Source organism: Mytilus galloprovincialis, chromosome 9, assembly GCF_965363235.1.
Source record: "Mytilus galloprovincialis chromosome 9, xbMytGall1.hap1.1, whole genome shotgun sequence".
Lineage (NCBI taxonomy): Eukaryota > Metazoa > Mollusca > Bivalvia > Mytilida > Mytilidae > Mytilus > Mytilus galloprovincialis.
Genome location: NC_134846.1, coordinates 70,128,572 through 70,156,300, shown reverse-complemented (window position 1 = coordinate 70,156,300; position 27,729 = coordinate 70,128,572). Strand labels below are relative to the sequence as shown.

At 30.6% G+C, this 27,729-nt stretch overlaps 2 protein-coding genes across 7 annotated transcripts in view; both read left to right on the top strand.

Annotated features, from left to right (window-relative positions):
• The first annotated feature begins 98 nt into the window (after nt 1-98).
• LOC143045796 (peroxisomal membrane protein PMP34-like) lies at nt 99-14,825 on the top strand. Its single transcript, XM_076218564.1, has 9 exons — nt 99-349; nt 1,511-1,571; nt 2,960-3,026; nt 4,128-4,282; nt 7,443-7,568; nt 8,711-8,859; nt 10,398-10,496; nt 11,429-11,490; nt 12,207-14,825. The coding sequence occupies exons 1-9, from the start codon at nt 242-244 to the stop codon at nt 12,343-12,345; spliced, it is 966 nt and encodes a 321-aa protein (XP_076074679.1). The 5' UTR covers nt 99-241; the 3' UTR covers nt 12,346-14,825.
• A 7,392-nt stretch (nt 14,826-22,217) lies between these two features.
• LOC143045794 (uncharacterized) overlaps nt 22,218-27,729 on the top strand; it is a 46,979-nt gene continuing 41,467 nt past the window's right edge. For 2 of the 6 annotated variants that reach the window (XM_076218561.1, XM_076218559.1), the window contains exon 1: nt 22,223-22,858. In XM_076218561.1, the coding sequence (XP_076074676.1) occupies nt 22,373-22,858 (486 nt within the window). In that variant the 5' untranslated portion in view covers nt 22,223-22,372. Of the gene's footprint in view, nt 22,859-27,729 lie in introns of all 6 variants that reach the window. The other 4 variants (XM_076218557.1, XM_076218558.1, XM_076218560.1 and 1 more) reach the window with 4 other exon arrangements.

The following is a 27,729-nucleotide window of genomic DNA, read 5'->3' as shown; positions in this document are numbered from 1 at the left end:
ATTAAAATGTCTGAATAAGATCTAATGATGTTGCAAAATATAGGACAAACTACAGAAAGGACGAATGTAGCAGATTATCAAACCCGAAAACCAATGACGTAGTGCACATACGGGTTGCAAACTGTGAACATTTATGTCTGCTTAAAAAATATGGGACACATAAGTTGAACTATCAATCAATCATTATTTGTTTGACAAATGCCATTGGTTGGAAATTAGTTTCCGTCATATGTGAATCCAAATGACTGCACTATCTAAGTTTGATAAGTCAGGGAGCAGCATGAACGCGACATTGCTGCAAAAACTGTTCACATTCCCAAACCTGGTCCACGCAGTAGCAGGTGCAGCCGTAAGTGTTTGTGCCAATAATGGCAATAGAACAATTTGAAGAATAAGTAACAAAACATGTCTTGTTGATGTATTATAGTTTGTAAATGTGTGTGGAATAGTGGACTTTTTCAGGACATGGCACTTTCTCAGTTTCTGAATCAAGTATTTGTAATTGTATAAGATGTTCATTGGTTACAGATGATTTTCAAATACATGCATCTTTTACAAACATGCATTGCAATGCTTATGTTTTAGGTGACAGTAAGAATGGATTGTTCAATGATGTCTACTCTGATTTTGATCTCGGGTCAACAAGAGTAACACATTTTTAACATTAAAAAGTAAGCAAATACCATTATATCACTCTACAAAAAGTTGCTTTCTCAAACTCTCCTAAGAGTATCTAGTTTAAAAGTGTGTCAAATGATATTGTTGCTTGCAAGTCAACATTGCTGTTAGGGCTAAGCATCAAACATACATGTACATGTATGGGTTAACTTAAATACATATCATTATCCTGTGGATGGAAAGTATTGACACTCATAAAGGTTCACTCAGAATTACTAAATTTGTACATTTCCCACCTCGACCAAAACCCATAAAGTAACTTATATATGATCATGATGATCATGCTTTTTTATGAACTTAAATTTCTGTATCACTGAAGATTAGAGTTGACTCTTCTTTAGTCCTTATAAGGTTTAAGTTTAGCAAAGTTTTATCCATAACAAAATAATATACATTGTATTTGTAAAAAAAACAGTTCCTAATATGTGACAGGTGTGACCTGTGAAATAGGAAAAGGTCTGTTAGCTACATGTAGCTTTGTGTGAAACTGTCTTACAACTTGAACCTCGGAATGCCTTAACTTACAAATTGTCAAATCTTATTACCATTTATCAGAACAATAATGTATTATAAAAAAAGATGTAGTATGATTTCCAATGAGCCAACTCTCAAAAAGAGACCAAATGACACAGAAATTAACAGGTATAGGTCACTGTACGGTCTTCAGCAATGAGCTATCCAATATCGCATAGTCGGCTATAGAAGGCCCCCAAATCACAAATGTAAAACAATTCAAACAATAGAAACTAACCGCTTAATTCATGTAAAAAAAAAAAATTACAAAAACAAATATGTAACACAGCAGCTTATGTAATAATGTGTTTGTTTTCAGGGTAGTGTATTTGCCATGTTTGTATTCTATCCATTGGATACAGCCAGAACTAGATTACAAGGTATGATCATGAGCAACAAACAAAATAAATGAAAAGGTATATACATTTTATGGTATGACTATGGTAACACCACTTTTTTGCCTATTGAATTATAGAGCAAAAACACATTATTCATTGTAATTCATCTATTGAATTACATGTACACCTTCAGATGTTCTGAAGACATTCAGATACCAGTTTTTATGTTTTTTGCCTTTCATAGTTAGATAAGGGATTCAAAATTGTTCAAAGTCTGAAAAGGCCTCAATTTTTGCAGCTTGTCAATAATATTCACTCATAAGCCAGGTCTGACCCTAAAAGATATTTTGCCAAAAGATGTCTTATACAAAGTTGTTAATGGTGGTAACATATATTTCGGTTAAGGCTTTAGCTCATATTTAATTTTAAACCATTATTTAAATTACTTTTTTTGTCAAACTTAACATAGCAATTTCAACATGTTGATAACATCACAACTGATATTTCTATACTAAAAATTACAGATAATATAATAAGTTACATAATTTGGCTTTTACCTTTTTGCATTTTTAGAGGGCAAGCAATGGCTCTTATACCTCTTACTTTAAGTTTCAGGTTTATATATATATAGGTATAACAAATGTGTTCCTTTTCAGTGAAGTGTAATGCAATATTCTTGAGTAATGTCCCTTTAATATAAATGGATAAAGTGGTGGCATCTGTACATGTGTCCTATGTTCCCACAGAGGACAAATTCTTCTTTTATTTTTTTGTGCATGCAGATCTTACACTGTTAGTTGTAAATTTAAGTATAAAAATAACCTAAAGATCAAGTAATTTACTGACTAAATTGGCTTGTGAATTATGGTTGCATCTTTGTGGTTCCTATAGATCAATAGTTGATAGGGAAAAATTGGGATTTCAAAACATGTTAATGTATAGTAAATATTACCTGCCATCCTATGAAGTGTTATGTCATGTGATAAATTGTTTCATTTTATTCTACATGTCAGTTAACTATATATATATAGCCATAGGAAGATGTGGCATGAGTGCCAATGAAACAAATCTCCATCCAAGTCACAATTTATAAAAGTAAACCATTATAGGTCAAGGTATGGCCTTCATCATGGAGCCTAGGCTCACACTGAACAGCAAGCTATAAAGGGCCCCAAAAATTACTAGTGTAAAACCATTCAAACGGAAAAACCAATGGTCTAATATAATAAAAACCAAGAAACGAAAAACACTTATGAACCACATAAACAGACGACAACCACTGAACATCAGATTCCTGACTTAGGACAGGTGCAAACAACTGCAGTGGGATCAAACGTTTTATTTGTACCAAACCTTCTCCCTTTTCTGAAACAGTAGTATAGCATCAGAACATAGAAAGACACACTATAAAATACTTAAATCTTTTGTAGTGGATGACAAAAGAAAAGCAAAGCATTCACCTCTAGTGATGGCAGAAATTGCAAAGGAAGAAGGCTTGTATGTATAAATGAAAAGTTGTATGAAGTTTTGGCTCTGCTGATTTTCTTTTCTTTGGTAGAAAAATATACATATTATTTAATGAGAATTGTAAAAGATGCATGCGTGACTTAATTTTTTAATGGAAGACAATATAATCAAGAAAAGGAAGTAATTGCTTTTCTAATCTATTTTAGTTGTACATTCTAATAAATGAAAGTGAGAGTTGCTGTTCAATATCAGTAATTACTAAATTTGATTGATATAAGTTCCATAATAAACTCATGCACATATGTCAGTCTGAGATTCATGTATCAATGCACTGCAGTCACCCTTCGTACAGTTTTATGTTGAATGAAGTACTTTTCAGCTCACATACAAGTATTAATTTGCTTTAACCACCATATTTGACCACTTCAAACATTTTTTTAAAGATATTTTTCACTTGAGATGTATAATTCTTATAGACAAGTCATCAAAAGTTCAAGGATTTCACACTTACCTGAATTTATTAATTTGTGAAAGCAATAAATAAAAAAAAATGACACATTACATGCATTATATATAGATTTTACCACTGCATCGAGTTTACAATTAGAGTGGAGAAATATCTTAATTATGGACAGACATTTCCATCATAATATCTCCACCCTTTATTTGGAAACTAATGAATAAAAAGTGACTTAACATACTACCCCAATAAAGCTAGAAACAAAATGAAGTTCTCAGAAATCATACACCTTTTTTGCTCCACTCTTGACACCCACCCAACAGCTTACAGTAAAAGTCTTTAAGGTAGAGTCTAACTGGCTACTGGAAGTTGAGAAAACGGTCTACCTAATAAATGTGCGACTCCATCAGATGGTAATACAAATGAAAAATACCAGGCAATTCATTCACTGACCAATAATGTAAAGGTGTGTTCTAGTGTAAGCTATGTAAAGGTCTGTCAGGTAGTTACTTCCTGTTTTACAGATTTAAAGTATGGAACATTTTTGTCAATGTCTAACTTGACACATCTTGTTTTCCAAACTATTACTATGAAAAAATTTGTTCCCTGAACTGGTTTATGTTACAATTGCATCTTGTTATTACAAAAAGAATTACTGATTTATTTTCCAGACTATCACTGTATAGAGGGTTGTTTCCTGTGCTCGTGACGTTGTGTTGTTCAAACTTTGTTTACTTCTACACCTATAATGGATTGAAGACAACATACCTTAGTGACATAGACAATGAGACACCTATAAAAGATCTCACCTTTGCATTTGTAGCAGGTAAAACCATCAAAAATGCAACAAAATTTATTTTATTGATTTGATAGTACAATACACATGCTAGTTGCAAAAAAATTACTTTGCATGATTAGTACATCAAAAGCGCAACAAAAAACAAAATTGTTTATTTCATTAATTTGATTGGTCAATGCACATGTATGTTGTGTAAGAATTACTTTGTTAAAGTACATGGAAGAAGATGTCATAACCTTGAAACCAAAACATTATATTTATCAGATAAGGCAATTGAATCATTACTACTTTTGTCTAATCTTAAACCAATAATGTAGAATGAGGGACAAATTATGGTAATCACTGTCAAAGCCTAAACCTTGTTATATAAAGCTTTATATTTCAGAAGGCAGACAACCTTTAAATACAAATTGGCTTATGTAAATTTCTCTCAAATAGACCCTACTACTTAAGGTTTTGGGATAGTAATTATACATGAAATCCAATTTTAACTTGATTGTAAATAACGATGACTACAGATTTATTTTCATCTGAATATCAAGTGACATTAAATCATTATACTTGTGTTTATATATTTATAAAAAGTGTTTTAATCCAAAAAAGAAATGAACTGGCTGGACTTTTTTTAACTGTTTTAAATCACTCAACACATAAGGCAATCAAGGTAATCAGTTGGGAATCAATGACATTTTGACATTGAACGACATGAAACTTTTAATATTGGTGAAAATTGTTTTACTTAAGGAGTGACTAATATTTTTATGCCCCCATATGCATGTACGTCCCAAAATTTAACCAAATACTACGAAACTTATACACAATCCTTAATACCGCAAAACACAGATCAAGTTTGAATTTAGGTGGCGTCAATTTTACCATTCTTGAGTTGTGACCCTTTTCAAATGGAAAAATCCCTGAATTTTTTGTTTTCCATTTCCAAACTTTAGTTTGCTTCAACCAAATGTTATGAATCTTACAGATATTGCTAATAACATAAAAACACAGATCCAATTAATTTTATGAAACTTATATACATTGCTTATTACCATAAAAAATAGATCAACTTTGAATGTTGGTGGCATCATTTTCACTGTTCTAGAATAATGCCCCTTGAAAATTGGAAAAATTGAAGATTTTTTGGGATAAGATTGCTTTGTAGACTTATACTAGTGTCTCAGGACAATGCCCTCAACCGTTTTATTCTAAACATTAAGGACCATCTCAGATTCTTAAGATTGTCTTGGTTTAAAAGGTAAACAAACAAAGGGATTGAACTTAAACAACTTTCCTATAATGTTCTTTTCATAATCTTCATGTTTGATATTTCCCTTGACTTAAATGCGTGTTTTTAACAACACGGAAAATCAGAATAAAGCAGTATTTATATTTAGTGTTTTTATAAATTTAGAAACACGTCAGAGGGAATTCCCCAGTTGTGATAAGAATGCGAGAGTTCTCTGAATTCCAATAATTCTATTTCTGTCATATAAGAACTGAAGTGGAGTTTTACTTATATGTCACCGTTATTAAACTGATATTTGATATTGTACTTCCATAAAAAATAGAGAACCATTTAGGTTTAATATACGTTCTTACTACAGGGTTTGTTTGGGTAATTATGCGCATGCATATAGTTTTCTTGACTTCAAGGGGTACTAGGTTAAATGGTTTCTCTGGATTCCCGACTCAATTGATTAATTTATAACTCATGGGATCCTTTCTATGTATGTCTGCTATTGAGGGTTATTGTTATAATTAAATATTTAAAGAGTTAAGAATGGGGTTCCTCCTAGAAATAACGTTGGAAAATAGGTGATAAGATACGAAGTGAAATACTTCTCTCACTCCGAGTCTCAGTGACTGCTGTGGAAAGTAAACTTTGAAACGATAGTACAAAAATAAAAAACACAATAGGCCTAAGTACATTGTTAATACACTTTTAACCGGGATTGGCTATTTTGTAACTATTCAGATTACGTAAATTACATTTTACATGTGATCACATGTGCAGTTGAATTAGTTTTGAAAATAATATTATCCAGCTACATGTATACATGTGTCAATGAAAACAATGGCAATCATATCCCTCAGAGCAATCTGCTCTTTGATTGGTTTCTGTTCTCCAACTCTAGTTTGCCTCAACCAATCTTAATAAAACTGATGCACAATGCTGACTACTACAGAACACAGATCAAGTATGAAATTTGGTGGCATCACTTTTTCTGTATTAGAGTTGTACCCTTTATAAATGGAAAAAAATGCTGAATTGTTTGCTTCAGTTCTCTTATTTTAGTTTGCCTCAACCAAATGTTATGAAACTTAATATACACAATGCTTATTACCACAAAACTTAGAAGTACAGATTTTCGATAGCGTCACAATTACTGTTCTTGAGGTATGTCCTTTATATCATTTTATACAAGCGTGGCATCATATATGCCCCATGTACACATTCCCAATTTATTTCTGTCTATGAAGAATAACATCAAAAATGTGGTGCACACTGAATTACTTGTGTAGCGTGTCATTTAAAAGTGTGCACCACTTTTTTTTTTAACTTATTTTGCCATAGGCAGAAAAAATATTACATTCATTCCATAAAAATTAATTCCATATTTATGGAGTAAATCATTAAAAAAAACATTGACTGTCATTATGTTGATGAGCTGATAGACAAAAAGAAAATTAGAAGATATGTTCTATTCAAAATGAGATTATTTGTGGATATATCAATAAAGTTCTTTTATGTTTTACAATACAATGCATTATAATGCAGAAATGATCTGTAATACAATATCTACAAACTTCTAATTTGACATGACGTAAATTTGCTAATTCAATCATGAAATTTTGCATAATTTCATTTAAATTTTAATTTATACATTTTCGAGGCTTTGATGCATATTTTTTTGTTATATGCATAAGAATAGAACAACTGTTATATATTTATTTTTAATCTTAATTTTCCTGCAAATCCTGGGATCCCTGCAAGCGTGTGTATTGCGCATGAATTGTGTAGATTACGAAAGTAGTTTCGGGAACATGGTTTATCGAAGTGTATTTACCAAGAGAAAAATTTAAATTGACCAATCCAATTCAAGTATATATAGATATGTATATAAGAATTATTTATTAATATGTGAGCTAAGATTATTTAAAGAGACATTTATGATGATTTTTGTTTCAGGTGTGATAAATGTGTTGGTGACCACACCATTATGGGTTGTTAATACCAGACTTAAACTTCAAGGTGCCAACTTCCATACAGATGGACATAAAGAGGCCAAAGTACCCAGGTATAGAGGGCTAATAGGTAAAGTCATATGATTTCTGTATAATTCACTTACATTATTATGTGAACAAACAAAAAATTGCGCATCAATGATTACTTCTAGTGAAATGTTTTGTCGCATTTCATCAAGGTCATCAACATTGAGCTGATAAATAACTAGTGAGCAAAAACTTGCAATACTTCAATTTTTATTTAGCTTGTATATGTAGGATTCACATTCATGGGTTCTAAAACATAAGTCAATTTAAAATCTTTGGTAAATATGATGTCATGCCATTCTAATCAATGGAAGATTTTTTTAGAATCCAAATCTGTGTCATTTTTTTCTAATTTCCTAATCTATGGCAGATTTTCAAAATGATATACACTAATACAGACTTCAGGAGTGAAATGAAGTGTCTCTGGGAAAATAAGCATTTCTTGCTCTGTACATAGTACCTGTTTATGCAGTGTTTTAATCAACTAGTCAAAAATAATTTGCCAGCCATAGACACTTTAATATTAATTATAAATACTCTTCTGAAATATCTGCTACTAAAGAACAGCTGTGCCTTTATTAATCACTAGATTATAATGGTGCAGCATAAATATAAAATGACAACATAATTTGACAATATTTTAAAATTGTGAAGTTATAGCTTAAACGTTTTTCCCTGGAAAATTTCTCTGTTTCAAAATCTATCATAGATTTTTAGAAAACAAAAAAAATGGTTTATGATTTGTAACTTTGGCATTTGTGATGTCATATTTAGAAATCTGCCATAGATCTGAAAACATTTATAGATTTGAGCCCTGCATATTGATATATAAGTAAAGGACCAGAGGAGAATGATGTAAACAACTACCATGTCACCTTCAACAATGAGGAAAAACCCATATAGTAAACCAAGCTACAACAAAGACCTGTATGTAAAAATGCTTAAACAATGTAAAAGAGAAACCTATGTACATAGATTGCAGTCATTCAAATGTCACTAGACACAGACATAACGTACTAGGTGAGTTTTAAAACACGTCAAAAGAACATCACTGTCTACAATTTGAAAATAACAAAAAGAAAAATCATTTCTCTTTATATCTATACAAGATATGTCGATAGTGTTATTAGAAAATTCCTGGTTATGTGTTTGTTCCTACAAAATATACATATTCTTCTTTTGTAGATGCCTTGTTAAAAGTAGCCAGACATGAAGGAATTGCAGCCCTATGGAATGGAACACTGCCCTCTGTTGTACTGGCATCAAATCCTTCAGTACAGTTCATGGTTTACGAGGCAGTCAAACGATACTTTCAATCACTGCTTAAAACAAAGGTAATAATGTTAGTTTTAACTTTCCTAATTATAGGCAAATAACCAGGAGATTTAAATTTTAGATTCAACTGGGACCTGTATGGAAAGTCCCTGGATTCAAATACATTTTGTACTGTGCATTCATTATCATTCGTTGGAAACCGATGTTTGTTGATTTTGTGAGAACAGGTGAACCAAGAATTAGAATGTTCAACGAATTACCAGTTTTCTTATGCCTTCTATAACAAAATTGGTAAAACAACGAAATTAAATATCCACCAAGATGTAAGTTTTCCTCAATCCACAAAAATTGGAACCCACGAAAAATAAATGAATACTGTAAACCGGGAAATTTTCGCCCTGTCTTTATTTTGCGATTTACTTAATACACAATCCAAATTTGCGCCGTTTTGAATTCACTATTTCCCAGTGGCCTTGATAAATATTTTCATAAATGATTTGGAAAGTGAACAGCTTTACATATATCTTAAATCAAGTATTACAATCAATAAGAAATCTTTTGTTTTAAAAATCAATCAGAAATCTTTTGTTTTCGGTTCATTATTGTTAAAGTAGATTAAAAGTTTGGTATGTTTCAATCCTCGTAAAATCACATACACAATAATAGAAAAGTTAACCTAATTAGGAATGAATAAAGCTGTCAGGATTAATGCTAATTAATCGATCTTTTGATCTGATCAATCTTTGTAGTAGATTCAACTAGGTGATACTTTTATTACTGATTGATAATATCCGTAATGTTCGCCTCAGTGAAAGTACTGATTTGAGACATGACTTTTTACATTGTTTTTCATTAAATAAACTCATCAAGGTACAAGGACTAAATTTTATATATACACCAGTAAGAGGTACAGTAATAATTTAAATTATATATTTGTTGTCTTTGAAATCAGTGTTATACAGTAGTCCTATATATATTCTATTCATATACATAGATATAAGAAGATGTGGTATGAGTGCCAATGAGGCAACTCTCCATTCAAGTCACAATTTGTAAAAAGTAAATGTAATTAAAACAGTTTTTACTTGATATTTTCGCGGTCGTTTTATTTTCGCGTTTCACTTCTTACTGCGAAAATTTCCCTGTTTACAGTACACAGTAGTTAAAAGTCTGAATCAGACTTCAGTTATATTTTTTGTTAAAAATTACATACTGTGAAAGGACTATGGAAATTTAGAACAAAGTTTACTTATCTGTAAATACTAATAGTCTTCTATAAAAAATAAATTATTCAAACATAATTCATGACATAATTAATGACACCAGAAGCAATGTCATGATAATCTATTATTTAGGTCTTGAAAAAATAATGCTTTTGCAGCTTTGCATATTTCTCAAATTTTTATTGCGAACTTTGAATGAAAAGTTTCAAATAATTTAGTTTCATTTGTTTTCTCAAGCATTAGCTGAAATTAACTAAACTTTTAGCTTTTCTTTGAAAAATTAAAGTTATATATGATTTGTGAGGGACTGTTTTTAAAGCAAAACCAAAGGACTGAACAGTTCATTAACAGTGATTGAAATTTATATATTTCAGGAGCTGAGTGGTTTTCTTTATTTCATCATTGGTGCAATAGCAAAGACAGTAGCAACAGTCGTAACATACCCTCTACAGGTTGTTCAGTCAAGATTGAGGGTAAGTATAAATATACTAAATTTAGTATGATGGCCAATGAGAAAACTATCTGCAACAGTTCAAATAATGAAGTTATAAGCAATTAAATATAAAAATTAGAAGATGTGGTATGATTGCCAATGAGACAACTCTCCACAAGAGACCAAAATGACACAGATATTAAAAACTAGAGGTCATCCTATGGCCTTCAACAATGAGTAAAACCAATTCTGCATATTCAGATATAAAAGGCCCCGAAAATGACAAGTGTAAAACATTTCAAACCAGAAAACTGACAGGCTTATTTATGAACAAATTAATGAATGAAAAAAAATATGATATATACCATAATTGGTCTTGTATAGTTCGCACTGTTACTTAGTCTGCACCCCTCTTCTCCTCCCAAAATTTCAGGTAAAAAACTTTTTGTAACTGTTAGAAAAGGTCAACGCATTTTCAACCCTATGAAATTACTAAAAGAAGCATTCAGTACTTATAATTACCCCGGTACATTTTTTCGCTATGATCATGAAAACATGATAGTCCATTTGCCAATTACCGATTTGATCCTATTATAACCCACTTTTTAAACAAATTACTTCCCTTTGTCAATTGTAGACTGGTTCCATACCTGACAAAATTGGCTTTGGCCAATGTAAAACATGATGTATTGAAAGTGATGTTTCAGCAGTTTAACTAATTTTTCATGAAAAATTATTTCTGATATCAAAAGTAATGAGCTTAAGAACAAATTAATAGAATTAAAGGATTTGAAAACCGTAAAGATTACTCACATTACGCACAGGTAAATTTGCTCTTGCTGCTAGTTCTCCATTGTAAACAAAAATTAATGTCCATCATATGGGAGACAACTAAAAAAGGGATCTCTAATTACAGGGTCAATGACGGGAATTGGCAAATGGCCTATTACTATCAAGTTTTTCTTATTACAGGCTGGACGTCATAAGAAATCAGAACAACAGGGAATTTTTCAGAATCTTGTTGATATTGTCAAGTAAGTACCACAGTGAAATTTAAATGTTTTTTTGTTTTATTTCACTTTAAAGGTTCATTTAGGTTAACATCATTCTCCTTTCAACAATTAAGGTAGTGTTGTATACATATACATATTTCTGTCTGTTTGTCAATGCCTTGGTATTTCATCAGAATACTATGACGTAGAACTCATGTTTGATTTTATGAATCTTATAAATCTTTTTGTTCCATAATGTTAGATAAGGGTGTCTTCCACCATTATGGATTATAAAATAGCAGGAAACAATCTGTCAAGATCCTTTTTGCTGAGTCTGAAGTATTTAGTAAGCGAGAATTTAGTACTTAGAATGATTTTGGCCTTTTCATTTCCAAACTCTATTTTCCTTGATCCTGTTTGGAAGTATCATTTTCATGCAAGAAATTAACCCGAATAATTCAGTCCCTCCCCGTAATCGATCTCTCCTACTTGCGAGGGCCTGAAGTCCTAACACGATAAAAACTCTTCACGAATCCTGGATTTTGATTGGTGCCCTGTAGAAGAGGTGACCAATCAGCAATTAGCTCAATTTTATCGAGATAGGTAAATCCCGAGCTAATTCCGAATGGTTGATTGAAGATTTTTCATTGTCTATGCATTCAGGCGTTAATGTAGTAAGCGGAATATAACGACTGAATTATTCGGGTTAGCAAGAAATATGTGTTTCGTATTTGTATTATCAATATTCTTTTTTGAAGAGATAATGGTGTATCCGCATTATATAAAGGAATGGAAGCCAAGCTAATACAGACAGTTTTGACAGCAGCTTTGATGTTCCTGACCTATGAAAAGATTGCAGCATTTATATTCAGGACAATGGGACATAACCCAAGTTAATATCTTAGAAATAATGTTAACATTATATTGTATGGTGCTAAGTTTTAAGTATGCCAAATGTAATTTGTTTTAATTTATAATGAGCCCATTTTATATGTTTTACATCTTATTTTTTAGATACATAAAGATCATCTTCTTTCTGATGTAAGCATCATATAATGTTGATGGTTCACTAAATCATGCCAAATAAATTTACTAAACGATTATAAAGTTTTAATAAATGATGTATCATGACTTAGTGAAAAATTGTGCATTGTCACTGAATGGTTAGACAGTATCGAAGGTTTTTTGAAGTCATTATCAAAGAAATATGTCATTGTCATATTTTGATGACTTTTTAACACAGGCCTTCAGTTCATCTTTAAAAAAAAAATGTTAAGGCAGGGAGGGATACAAATTTCCATTCTGAATATTATGCTAAATATGTCTAAAAAAAGGTAAGCAACAGTCAATTTGAAAAATACCATAGGTTTATGGTATATTATATGGTAAGAATAAATGAAATTTATCAATCTTATATCTTAATATTTGAGCTAAATTCTAGGGGATTGAAAGATTTTTTTAAATGATAACTTTTAAGGTGGAAATTATTCCAAATTCCAGACTTATTACAGATATCATTTTAGAATATAAATTTGGACATAACTATGGAATCTGCTGTCTGACATGAAACAAATTGTTGTTTTTTGAAAAATATTGTTTTGTTTATTGTTGATGTGACTTAAATTGTTTATTTTTATAGTAATCCAGAGAGTTTTCATGTGAAATTTGTCTTATTAAAGGCAAAATAAAAATACCAGTGTAGAAATTGATGTGACATTATTCCAGTACTAGTGTAATTGTTTTATATGTTTTTGTTAATGATTTATTTAGGATGAAATTTTAAGAACAAATTTATATTTTATGTTGGTTGTTGGAATAAATCTATTGTTTGTTTTTGTGTATCTAAGATTATAGGATTAAAATCACCCATATATGTAAAAAAAAGTTTAAAACCTATGAAAATACAAATTACTGTAAATTTCTTTGGTTAAAGTGAACATCAAATTTAAAACGTATATAAAACATTTCCTATGGAGTTGTATGCAGAATTAGTGTAAACCAACAAATTGAATATCCATGAAAATTGTTACTTATGAAAATCAATCAACCCCATATATTTTTTTCTAACAACTATCAACATCAGGAAACAAAATCACATCCATAATTGATTTGGAATATAATTGACCTGGTATGATATGTTGTCAAATGGAACTTATAAAACACATAGCCCCATAGTTATATATGAGAGTTGATCCAGGAATAAATAATTGGAGGTTTGAAGAAACATTACATTACTTGTCCAAAAAAAAATTTTTTAGGCTGAGAAATAACTTCAATCCACTAAATTTTAATCGGAATTGCCTTCTCAACTTTGCCAAGGACATTATTTAACGCATGAATTATTCGTAAAAGATTGGCACCAGATTATTGCTTTCTGAGGATTTCAGAATTGTGGGTGTTAATTTACTCCAAATAAATATGAAATCAGTGAAATGACCAGAGGGATGAGGATTTTTGAAAGGAACATTATCCAGCTACGTAAATTTTTAAACAGAAGCAATATAGGTTTTATTTGGGACAATTTAATGCTAGTGATGTATTTTCCAATAAAGAAAAGGGGGCGTAACTTCCCTCCACACCACCTGATTCCGCCGCTGAAATTCCACCAATTTATTTTGTATTGCCGAAAATCCAGATTCAAAATCGTCCGGATCGAAAAGTAAAATAGAGGTGCACAAGAACTGTAAACGTAATAAAGATTTTATGAAAGTTTTGTAGAAACTCCCAGTTTATTCTTTGGCTGAGAATAAATTGGCCTAGACTGGCTGTCATGCCAAGAAATTGCCTCCGTTGAAATTCTGCAAATATCCAATAGAGCAAATTACATGCATGATTAATATTGACCATTTGGTATATGACCGTGTTCTAAGCGACACATACATAAAGGTCATAAATTAATTTGTTTAAGGAAATTAAATCTGTATCTACTAATGGGTGCCATAGGAGGTCCACCGGAATTATTAGCTAGGATTTCTTGGCATGTTTTTGTTTTATTCAAACATCACACATAATGTTCTATGCATTAGGCGGAAAAGATAATCCTGGAAGCCTATTTGATGACAAATTATAAAGGTCAAAAATACGAACTGTAAACGGGGATATTTTGTGTTTTACCGGATTCCAACATCATACAATAAAAAGCTGATGAATGATTAATTTATATAGATCTTTTGATGTTTACTTTTAAAAATTATATTTATACGTATCTAAATTTCTAATCTGTGTATTCATGTGGTTGCATGAATCAGTTTATTTCAACATGGTTGTTAAATATCTCAGGAAAAAAATAAAACCTGTTATTTTCATGAAATTAGTTATGTTTAGAGTCTTCGCTGATTTAAAATGTGATCTTAATTAAATTTGTTATTATTCTCTAAGTTTGTATGATTTTTATAAGCCTGTTTACAGGACAATTTATGGTATACCTTGTCCATCTGTCCATCGGTCTGTTGTTAACATGTCGGACAGTAACTCAAAAATGCATTTACCAATTTGCTTGAAACTTGGTGAATTATTTATAACCATTGAAGTGCACTACTTTAAGATTTTTATAAATTTTAGATTTTACATTTCAGAGTTATGAGGTTTTATTCATTAGAAAAAATGGTATTTTCCAGTTTTCAGACAATAACTGGAAAAGGCTTTCGCCAATTTGCATGAAACTGTGGTTAATTGTTTATATTTATTGATGTGAGCTCCCTTTCAATTTTTATGAATTTTAGATTTTTTGTTTCCTAGTTGAGGAATGTTATTTTTTAATGCTTAAGGAGGCTCGAGGGTACAAAAAATTCAGCAAAAATTGGAACATTTTTTTTTTCATCACAAATATTATTTATTACACCATTAGTTGTAACTTCTTGATAAGGTACATAAATCAACCAAAAAAATCAATTCGTTTTGGCCCCAGATGACTTTTAAAATGTTTATATCATTGAAAAAGCTCCAAATTATCTCCCTTTGGTGAAAAAAATGCATTTTTTTGCATTAAAATTGAAATAACTTTTTTAACTCATCAGTGACCTATTTTTTTTTTTTTAAATTTCAAATAAACTGTACTTAAACTAAACTGTTGTAAAATTTAAGCGATTTCTGTAATTCAGTTCTTTTTTTATTTCAATATTACCTTTTTTTCTCATATTTATTCAACAGAAAAAAAGTACCTTTTCAAAAATACATGCTTCTTTCGAAGGCAGATTGTGAGCTTAAATGACTGGTGACCCCATATTTTTATTTTTCTATTAAGGGGGCCTGCTGGTCTAAATCAAATTTTTTATTTAATATAGGATTTCGCTAAATTTTTCTATAAATGAGCTTTATCTTATACTTAATAGAAAAATGAAATAAAAAAATGGGGTCACCGTTCATTTACGCTCACAATCTGCATTCGAAAGAAGCATACATTTTTGTTAATGTTTTTTTTTCTGTTGAACTAATAGGAGAAATAGCGGTAATATCGAAATAAAAAAAGAAAGAAATTTCAGAAATCCCTTAAATTTTACAATTATTTAGTTTATGTACAGCTTATTAGAAAACGTATTTCAATTTTAATGCCAAGAAATGGCATTTTTGCACCAAAGGGAGACAATTTGGAGCTTTTTCAATGATATCTACATTTTAAAAGTCACCTGGGGCCAACACGAATTGATTTTTTGGAATGATTTTTGTACCATATGATAAAGTAACAACTACTAACGGTAATAAATAAAATTTGTCATGAAAAATAAATTTTTAATTTTTTTCTGAAAATCTTATACCCGTGAGCCTCCTAAAGGTAACAGGTAAGTAAATGGCTTGTCCTGCAATTTTTAAAAGAAATTGTATGCGCGTAGAAATTATAAAAAGATAATGAAAAATTGAAAAATTTAAGTTGGTCACTGATCTAATTTCCGAGATTCCAGACATTTGAAAATGGGAAGGAATCAACATAAAGTACATAGACATAACGTCAAATTTGAACCAAAAATAAGAAAGTTCAAACTATAGTTAATGTTGAGTTTAAACCAATCCTAAGATTTTTCTATAAAAATCAAATGTTTTTAAGGTACCCCCGGTATTATTTGCCTTTCTTTTGATATATTATTTTCATGAGGTTACCAAACTCCTTTTTTATATATCAGCTGTTGAAAGGGTGTTATTGACGGGAAAAGAGAGAAAATTCATGATGTCACCAATAGGATTAAGCAACCTCAAGACTATATCAGCAGAATTGTAAAGACAACAACTGCTTCATTATAATTTGTTTGGCTATTCAAATGCACTATAGTGCATATTATCCTGTCTGAAAAAAGGATTGATTACCTTTTATTGTTTGTTCAGTGATTATACGAGGTCCTAAGAATTTATAACTTATTTCTGGAATGAATAAAAACACAATGTTAAAGGACATATTTTTATAAACTTATTGAACAGAAACAATAACAGATCTGTCATTAAAATAAATTCTCCGAATGACGATATACATTAATGTTCACATATTCGACCACAACATTTTGCTTTTATTCCTCCGATAGTTGCAGGAGGTCATGCATATAAAATATATAAAATTATGTTTCCATTATAACATAAACATGAACACATACTTTGATCCAAAAGTACTGGTCATTTGCAAACTTGAGTAGTGTGTTTAATATGACACGAAAGGAGATGTGGAGTAAATGTGAATTATAGGCAAAAGACAAACAAAAAGAATATTTAGAATGTGTGTTGCATATTATCCCTACTTTTTCCCCATCATTGGTTTTGTTTCGTTATTAAAGTGCGAACAGTGGACAGATGTGAATATTTAAAAACAAATCTATATAAATTCCAACTTATTTATCTTTTTTTTTTTTTTTTTCATTCGGCTTCGCCACGGTTGACAATGTTTTCTCGGGATACCAATCTGCTCTATCCCACACTCAGCTATGTGTTGTTATAAATTGTTCAACATAGACTTTGAACACACATTATATGACGTTCAGATAAATGTATCCAGTCTAGAATTTGTGGGCTGTAATGATCAAGCTAACAATGTGCTGAATAGAAAAGCTGCATGTGATTTTGAGGAACCGTCTTCGAGGGATTTTAATGTATATATTAATTAGATGTTGCAGTGATTGGAAATTGCCAACAGCATTATGGACCTGGTAATTTATGTCAACAATATTCCTATTCGTACTTTAGAATTTTTTGCAAAGTTTTGCGAAAATTGAGAAGAAATATGTAATGCAAAAATAATTTTTTTTATAGTGCTCAGCATTTACACATATATATAAACAGTATCAACTGAAATATAAATAACTGTAATTCCAAAATTTTGCGCAATTTAGAAAAAATTGATTGATGCTAGCAGAAATGTCTAAATCTTCAGTATGATATATACACTTTGGCTAATTATTTTATTTTTTAAGTGGCGGTAAAGCCATTATTTTCAATCAGCGGATCTATATTTTTCCCTTGCCACTTTTTCATGCTGGAAGATCGTAATTCACAATGTTTATTTCAATTCAAATTAACTAAAAAGCAACGTGTTAAATTTTAATCTAAATTTTCGATCATTTTGTTCCTGCGGAAGGACCCATCCTCCTTACGATTCTTGTTCAAGTTTATTGTCTCTTTCTCCTGCTTACCTGTCTGAAGTAATTTCAGACATTATATATTTTACAAATTTCATGTCACACAGGAAGCAATTAAACTCTTTTGCTTTTCAATATATTTTTACTATAAATTATTGGTTATAGACAGTTTTACTTCGGAGTTTCCGTTTGTTCCTGCGGAAGGACCCATCCTCATTACGATTCTTGTTCAAGTTTATTGTCTCTTTCTCCTGCTTACCTGTCTGAAGTAATTTCAGACATTATATATTTTACAAATTTCATGTCACACAGGAAGCAATTTTTACTCTTTTGCTTTTCAATATATTTTTACTATAAATTATTGGTTATAGACAGTTTTACTTCGGAGTTTCCGTTTGTTCCTGCGGAAGGACCCATCCTCATTACGATTCTTGTTCAAGTTTATTGTCTCTTTCTCCTGCTTACCTGTCTGAAGTAATTTCAGACATTATATATTTTACAAATTTCATGTCACACAGGAAGCAATTTTTACTCTTTTGCTTTTCAATATATTTTTTCTATAAATTATTGGTTATAGACCATATCGCGGACGTGAAAGAAAGCACTGTAAAGAAAGGTTTATGTTTATATTTAAATGAGAAAATGGTTATATAACAGTATAACAGAATATCAAATTGAAAATATTAGTATTAACCTCTTTTCTTTGTCGAGGATTGAATACGTCCTAGCCGTTTTCACTCACAGTGACAGTTTTTTTGGGAAAATTTATTTCTTTAAATGCAAATGACTGAATGTAAGTCTGTGACAAAATTTGCTATGGAATTTTAATAAAAAAAATTACAATATATAGTGTTAGCTTTAATTTGTTACCGGTATTGTGGGAGGTTACGTGTCTAATGCATGTACGTGTTTATGATATTATTATCAATATACTACATTTCGTTTTAACGTCACATATCAACATTCCTGATTTTTCAAGTCTGATCTGTGCCAATTACCGACGTATAGTAAGTTAATGTATGGACAGCAACCCCAAGGTATGAACAAAATACTTCTGAGACCCATTCTTAGTACTTTAAACAGTTTTGTAGAAGCATTATGGTGAATAAAGTCCTTGCAAACTTTAAGTTGGTCAGCTAGTAAACCCAACTCAATTGCTCTCTGGACATTTTCGACAGGCCAAATTTCTTTCATTTTCATGAGATGAAAGCACTGTTTAACTGTTACAAGATATTTCATTTAAAATTTCAATGTTTGCTACATTTTGATGAGATGCATTCAATACTCTTCCACCAAATTGACAATTATTCTGATGAAGCAGAAAATATTCTGACATCTTGAAAATATTTTTTCTGGTGTATGGGAGATAACTCTCATAGCAACAAACATCGATTTTCCCGTTTTCCGCTAGAGGCATTCATTTACGTACCTCTCACTTTAAGTATAGGATAAAGTTTATTTACAGAAAAGAATAGCGAAATCCTATATTTAAAAAAAAATCGATTTAGACCCGTGAGCCCCCTAAAGTCAGTTTCTCTGATCATATAAGTAATATGTGAACTATATTAGGTGGATGGAATGATTCCAAGTTGTACATATTGATCTGGCAAATTTTATCTGATCTTAAACTCATTTTCATGGTAAGGTTTGTTTCCCATGTACTATATTAAAACATTAGCTCTTCATCTAGGAATCAGTTGCACAACTCATTCAATATGTGTTTAGTATGAAAATCCCTCAAGTCAGCTAAACTGGTGATAAAAAGCCTGTCTTATATTGAAAATGATCAAGCAGAATACTTGGTTAACTTAATAAATGTCAAGACCTGAGGAATACCTTTACATAGGTTTGTATTATGTTCAAAAACCTACAGAACAGTCAAAAAAATGTAGTTCTCTACAGTTCACAGAAATTCAATTAAGACATAACACGTTTAATATACCTATTAGAAGTGATGAGATAACAAAAGCATTTTTGCTCTTTGAAGAATGGTATAAATGCATGTAGTGACAAGATATCAAATGAAGAACTATAACATGGCTAGTTTACATTGATATATCCATACAATCTTTTTTGAACTCAATGTTTAAAATCAGTTTCCAAAGATATGAAATGAATCATATTTAGCACTTTTACACAAAAAATCAAGCAATCAGAGGAATATCTATCAGTTCTGATCTTAGAAAATTGGTTCATTTGTACTTGTAACATCACTGGTTTGAATCAGACAATTTTTAAAAGTAGAATATCTGATTTTATTTTTATCATGAAATTAATCATTGATATATTGGTATAAAGGTAACAACAAAAAGGTTTTTACAGCATTTACAGATTTGAAAAAAATAATATGGTCTGGCACATTAGTTTTTTTTACACGAGTTTCTAAGCAATAATATTCTATAAAAAGAAGATGATTTTTATGCCACTGTCGTACCCTTGTCTGTCTGTACGTCTATCCTTCACAAAGTTGGTTTCCGTTCTCAAACTTTTTAGTTTGCATCAACTAAATGTTATGAAACTTATACACAATGCTTATAACAACATAATACAGATCTAGTTTGAAATTGGGTGATGCCCCTTTATAAACATAAATGTTGCTGAATTTTTAGTTTCTGCTCTAACTTTAGTTTGCCTCAACCAAGTGTTATGAAACTTGTACACAATGCTTATTACAACATAATACAGATCTAGTTTGATTGGGTGATGTAAAAAAAAAACACTTTTACCGTTCTTGAGTTATGCCCCTTTATAAACACAAAAATTGCTGATTTCTTGTTTCTGTTCTGTAACTTTAGTTTGCCTCAACCAAATGGTATGAAACTTATACACAATGCTTATTACCACAAAAAAAAGATCATGTATGAATTTTGGTGGTGGTTTTTTTACCATTCTATAGTTGTGGTCCTTTAAAATGGAAAATATCATTACACCAACACTTTAGGGACTGCTGCAGAAAATTTAATGATGTATGGTTTTTCAATGCCTATGTCATCAGGACATTATACAAAACTGTGAAGGTTGTCATGCCTAATCTCCCCCTTTATCAAGATGTAAAGAGGGAGATCTCCCACTTTGTAGCTACACAAGGTTAGCAGGTATGTACTTTTCACAGAGAGGGCTAGAAAAGCATATTTCACATGAAAAATAAATTAATTGATTTTAAACAACCCATGCAAAGTTTTAGAAACAGTTTTTGATTCAATGGTAGCACCTATACTTTATACTGTTGGGAAGTAAGGGGAATGGTACTAAAATTTGGAATCCCACTATTTCTTGAGACAAATCTTTTGTACACAACAGAGGAGAATAATAGTTTGACGAGATTTGTGAAAAACTGTTAGTTTCTTTCCTAATTCAGTCCAATGAAACCTGTTTTGAACCAATTTATAGTTGACAGAACTACTGAAGAAGTTGTTGCTCTTGTATATCGACTGAGACTACTGTAACACATAGTCCCAGATATCGATCATCTCCTTTTTACAAAAACTTGTGTAGGAAATTTGAAAAAAAACATATCAAGTACATTTGTTAATTAACAAAGAAAACTAATAGATTCATATTTTTTATTTATTAAAAAATAACTATTATAATTGTGCACCTTATCTTAAAAATCGGATAGTTACATATTTCAAATAAATATTAGAATGGACTTGTGATATTTGTAATTGCAATGTAATTCAGGATGAAAAAACAATGTGTTAATAATAACATACCAAAATATAAGAAAGGATTTTGAAAATGAAAATTTGGATGTATTTACAGTTCTTTTTGATAGCATTTTTAAAAGATATCTTTCTCATTCATTGCACATATATTTAGGTAAATAAACATCAACTTTTTTATCAGGGTTTTTTCCAGTAAAATTTTATGTTTTTTAAATTTCTTAGGAAGACAATAAGGTTTTCTTCAAAACAGATTTTTTAAATATTTTATTTGTACTTTTTTTTTTAATAGAATTAACAGTTTTGAGGGTGCAACAAGACTATAAACCACGCCCCTTTTCGATAAAACCACGTGGTGAAAGCATTGTTGTTGCTAACGATAACATCTTGGAAACATCCGCGTATACCAATAAAATAATATAGTTCTTAAGATTTATTTCACAGACCTTATTATTTTGTTTACTCTGAAAAATGGTTAATACGTATATTATATTTTCAAAATTCTGACATTAAAGAACAGAGATTTTATATTATGGAAATTATAGCTTGATATTTTTAAGAACGTAAACCGGAAGTAATTGCGCAGTGATATTGTACACAACATGGTTTCCAGCGGTGTACACAAACTGGTCAAAGATAGAAAAAAAATGGAATAACTTCTAAATATGTAATTTCTTGTATGTGTCAGTGAGAAAATCAAAAAAGAAAATGCCTTGCACAAAGGTTAACCTCTCCCAAATGGTCGATCTGGCCTTGGGCTCACCAGAAGTAGGTTCTGTAAATTTCAATGTTCTTCACACATTACTGCATGCTATGCTAAAACGTCTAAATATTGTAGACGTACAAGCGGATATAAATGAATTTGATCGGGATTTTTTGTCAGCATCTAAAGCTAGGGAGTTATCAGTGTTGAGTGATGTCGACAGCGGTCGTGGAGAGGATACAGAAGACACTCTTAGTGAGAGGTCGTCCGCTATGCCTACTCCTAGTACAGGGAGGAAGACACCCTATCATCATCTTGAGATCAAAGTTGCTAAATTACAGGAACAACTTGATAACATTACATCAGTTCCATCAAATCAAGATTTGTTCGAAAAGGCAAAAACACAATATGCAGAAAAACCGATTGGTGAAATGTGGATGAATATGCAGTTGATGAGCCGGGTGGAAACCAATGAAAAAGGCATAGCAAAGGTATATGAAATTTTGATTGTAAATATATTACTTGGCTGTTCCTAAAGAAAGTTGTTTTAAATTCTCCTTATATATAGAAAAACATTGTGTTGCTGATGTGTAAAAAGAGTTATAATAGACAACTTTTACATTCATGCATTTTCACTTGCATTTCAATCAGTGGGTCTTATTGCGGTCTAAGCGTGACGCGAGATTGTGATTTTTTTGTAAGTGTGACTCATGAAAGTCAAATTATTGTGCTGTGAAAATGTTAATTGAAGTTTGGCGGGATACTGGAAATAACAAAAAAAAATGAGAATTGCTTACATGTACGTATAGTGTAAGCAGGATAAGGGAATCTGACAAAACAGTAAGCGGAATCCCGGATCAGAACTCCCCAATGAGACCCTCCTATAGTATCGTTATGTGTTGAAGGTTATGCTATTGCGACACATTAAGGGTTGATTGTCATTTACAGAAAAGGTACAAATGTACCAAGATCAACTGGCGTAACTTAATTATTCATAAAAACAATGAAGTGTCTCTATTAAATATGTCCTTTAAGTTCAGGGTTTCTTAAATACTACAATGTATCAAGACTACCAGGAACCAGTAAAAAAGAATATGAATGGTACATTATACTATGACATGAAAAAAAAAGGGAACTTTAAAAGTACAAATGCATAACAAAGTAAACAAACAAGATAAGTTCTAATTTAAGTCTGAGGTGCATTAAGTTAACAACTTTTTATTAACCAAGTCTAATTACTTTTCAAGGTATTTATTTGTGGTCTAATATTTTAGATAATTGAATAAAAATGTCTGAGATGATAAATTGTCTAAATGAAGTAATTTGGGAATTGTCATGCATGTCAGCTATTTCAGATATTGTATCAGATTAAGTTAATGCTTATGAATAAAATTGTTATCAAACCAAAATTGTTACATATACACCATAGGCAATATTAAGATAGATTACACAATGTAAAATTTTCCTGATCATTAAAAAAGTGAAAGTATGACAGTTGACTTGACTGTGACAATGAAAGTAAACTTGAAAAATGCTAACTAATTTTTTGTGAATATAAAAAAGGGAGATCTATCGATATCATTGCCAATGAGACAACTTTCTATGACCATCAGACCAATTGCATAAAGGTTACATGTAAAAACTACATGAATGAATTTATGTGTCACTGTACAACCTTGAACAATGAGCAAAACCCATACTGCACAGCAAGTTCAGAAAAAAGAAATTTAAGTTATACATGCACCAGGAAACAAGAACCAGTGGCTAGAATGTCTATTAGGTTGTCAGTAAGGTCATGGCATTCTGAATTCAATAGTCTGATTTCAGTTGGAATCACCATTTTAATATTCTTTAATACCATTTTTCTTATTACTTTTTGTTTAACTCTGAACATCTTTCATGGTTTATAACCTATAGCTAAAATGTACATATACATACCATGTACTTGAAAGAGATTTATGTTCTCTCTGTAAATTGTAAAAGTAAATGGATAAGTATTGATGACATGACATTCTCAAAACTCTTTAAAGGGAAGTAGTTTGGACCCTATTTCCTTAGTGAAAGAGACATGCCTCTGTCTGTTGAATTGCATGATGTAAGATTGATCTGGTCTTTAAACTGAATGCCTGGTTTAATATATTGATATATACAACATTAAATGTGTAGTCTGTGTGAATTTTTTATTTAAAATTGATAAATTGATAAACTTTCCTGATAGATTTTTTATAGTATGATAAAGGACTATTGTTCAGATGTGTCCAGTAGGATTGTTTTTCACAGACTGTTATTGTATATATCATACATTAGATTTTGTTTTTATCACATTTTAAAAGGATATCCAGTTTTTGAAGTGATACACCCATAATGACTCAAATATTTACATAGATTTTTTTGTACTATGTTACAAAGCACATGTGTGTGACATATTATAACATTGATAGATCACTTTTTAGATACTGCTTTAACTTGAAGACAGTTGGCATAACTGTTGTTTTAAAAAGAAACCTATATATCCTTTCTTTCATTGATCTTCAAAATCAGAAAGAAATGAATAAATGTTAGGCAACATTTGTTTTCAAATTACTTTGCAAAACATGCAGTAGGCATTCCATATTTATAGCAAACAATGAAATAATTGTTCTCCATATTGGCATAAACATTCCAAAAACATGCATCCTAGCATAGAAAAATATTTAAATAGTATGGATATAAAAAGTTCTGGTATGATTGCAATTAAAACAACTTTTATACACCAGGCAGTCAGGACCATTCTGATTGATATCAATGAACTGCAAATAATCAAATTTCCACTCTATAGCGTGTACCCATTTGTGTCCGATCAAATTCCTTGATCCTTCCCCTAATACTTGTATCTATGATTTTATGGTTATATCACTTGCCATTCATTTATAAAAAAAGATTGATTTGTTATCGTAGTAAAGTATTCTGGAAATCTCTTTTATTCATATTCCTAGTAGCATTGTAAATGTATAATGAAGCTACAAATAGTTTTTTTTACTGGTTTTTAATGTTAAATGTTTTTGCGTTTTACTTGACTTTCAGTCTACATATACAGTATGTAGTATAGTCTTGATAAGCTTGTCTAGTAAAAATAAAGCTTTGCTAAATAACTATATGTTATATCAATCTGGAATATAGTGGCAAACGATCAATGATGTATAGCCAAAAAAAAACACTATCTCCAAACAGGTCATTTCCCATTTGCTTTAGAGATCCCATGTTTTTTTCTTTTTTACTATATTATTTAAAAAATGACCACAAGGTTTTAATTTGTTATTCCTAATTTTGTCTTGTCAACCAAGCTAAACACTTTGATCTGTTTTATTGATAAACTATACTTACATGTATGTTGAAATAAGATTTAATTTTAACAATGGGCTTAATGTAACACACTTTTCTAATCCAAAATTAAATTTTATCTTTAAATGATTATCAAATTTTTGTCAAGATTATGTCAAATTATTTTTTACTCGATTGTCCAGTTCCAGAAATGTCATGTACACAACCATGTTTTAGGATGAGTTCAGTTAATGAAAAAAAAATGAAATTAAACTAAAATGTTTTAAAATTTTAATTATTTTTTATGGATTTTTATGTAAAAGTAACTGTACATTATAGATAAAATATTTTTATAAAAGAAACCGACTAAATCATTGCATTGTAATGCAAATGCAAAGCTGTTATAATATTTTGTAAACTGTAAAATGGAAATTACATCTATGACATATACATGTACATGTACAGGCATCTCCAATTTTATGGATCAATTTTCAATTTACAGCATAGGAAATAGAACACATAACAGGCTATTATTTGAACTTTTATTTTTAATATTATGGAATTTGCATAATTTCTTGTGCTTGAAATTTTTAATAAATTCCATGTTTATTTAGTATTACATGTATAATGTTTTGAGCCATTCATAACACTTTCCATACAAGTTATTTTGTATATAGATAGTGTTGTGTATGGCACAGTACATTCTATTGCAAATGTACTATCTTCTTTGTAATGGAAAGTGTTGTGCGCAGCCAGAACATTCAAGTACAGAATAAAAATGGAATTTATTAAAATATTTATTAAAAAATTCAAGCACAATAAATTATGCAAATTCCAAGTTCAAATAATAGCCTGTTACATATACAATGCATGCAAATGGAATAGTTTTAACTTTTTATTCCAACTGTATAAAATATAATATATTTGTAGGACTCGAAAGTGCGATGGGGACGCTAAAGTATGATGGTCACGATAAAGTGCGATGGTATACACTAAAGTGCAATGCTTCCTTACGCTAAAGTCCGATGGTCCGCGAAAATATAGGCGTTAGAAACGTAGTTTGATAATGACGTTAACAGTCGTACATACAAACCAAAAATAAACATGCCGGAAAATAGATTAGGAATATTTGATTAACAACTTTTACATCAAATGTTTATGACTTACTAGTAATTGATTTAAACTTAACCGGTCTTTGTCGGCTGAACCACAATGATTATTTTTTTCGTGCTTGAAGAAGGATTTGTACATCTACAATCAAGCATTTTACTATATGAATACAAAAAACTATACGCAAACTTATCCTGCTTCTATTTGAAGCAAACAGAAACATTTGTGTATCAGGCAGTTTACTTTGCGATCCCCGTTAAAATGCTTCTATTTGAAGCAAACAGAAACGTTTGTGTATCAGGCAGTTTACTTTGCAATCACTGTTAAAATGCTGTCGACTTTAATGAAAGTAACGTCGGTAAAATAGAGATAAATGTTTTCATGCGGGGATTATAAATTATCTGCTAAAACATTAGTTTGTTCTGTACATTGTAGGAAAATAAAACATGTACTTGTACTCGCTACGAAAAAGGAGAAAGCTTGGCGAACATTGCCTTTCTCTCTCATACAAATTAAATCTTATACTAAAAAATGTTGCATATTCCGACAATGAACGAATTTTGTATTTGTTATTTACAATGACGACTGTAAGAGAGGTTGTAACATGAGTGTGAATGGCAATCTACACTAATTATCCAAATATGCGATAAGCTCCGAATTGTAAAAAAAATTTTACATGAAATATTAATATATTTTGCGACACATAAATTACCCTTTTAGCAATTATTACGTGGTCGGTCTTCTAAATTTAGAAACAATTACTTAAGCCTACCAGTCAATTATAGAGCCTCATACATATGTTATACCTAAACATATAAGCTTTTGCAAAAGGACCATTTTTTAACCTCGATGTTTAAATCTTATGCTTTTGGTCCATGGCACTTTAGCGTGATATACCATCGTATTTTAGCGAGCAAATAAGCATCGTACTTTAGCGTGAGACACCATCGTA

Excerpts from the sequence above, each read along its gene's own strand:
- LOC143045796 (XM_076218564.1), top strand. The coding sequence starts at position 242 with ATGACTGCACTATCTAAGTTTGATAAGTCAGGGAGCAGCATGAACGCG. Across the intron at positions 1,572-2,959 it reads AGCCAGAACTAGATTACAAG|TGGATGACAAAAGAAAAGCA; the intron begins GTATGATCATGA and ends AATCTTTTGTAG. Across the intron at positions 11,491-12,206 it reads AATCTTGTTGATATTGTCAA|AGATAATGGTGTATCCGCAT; the intron begins GTAAGTACCACA and ends TCTTTTTTGAAG.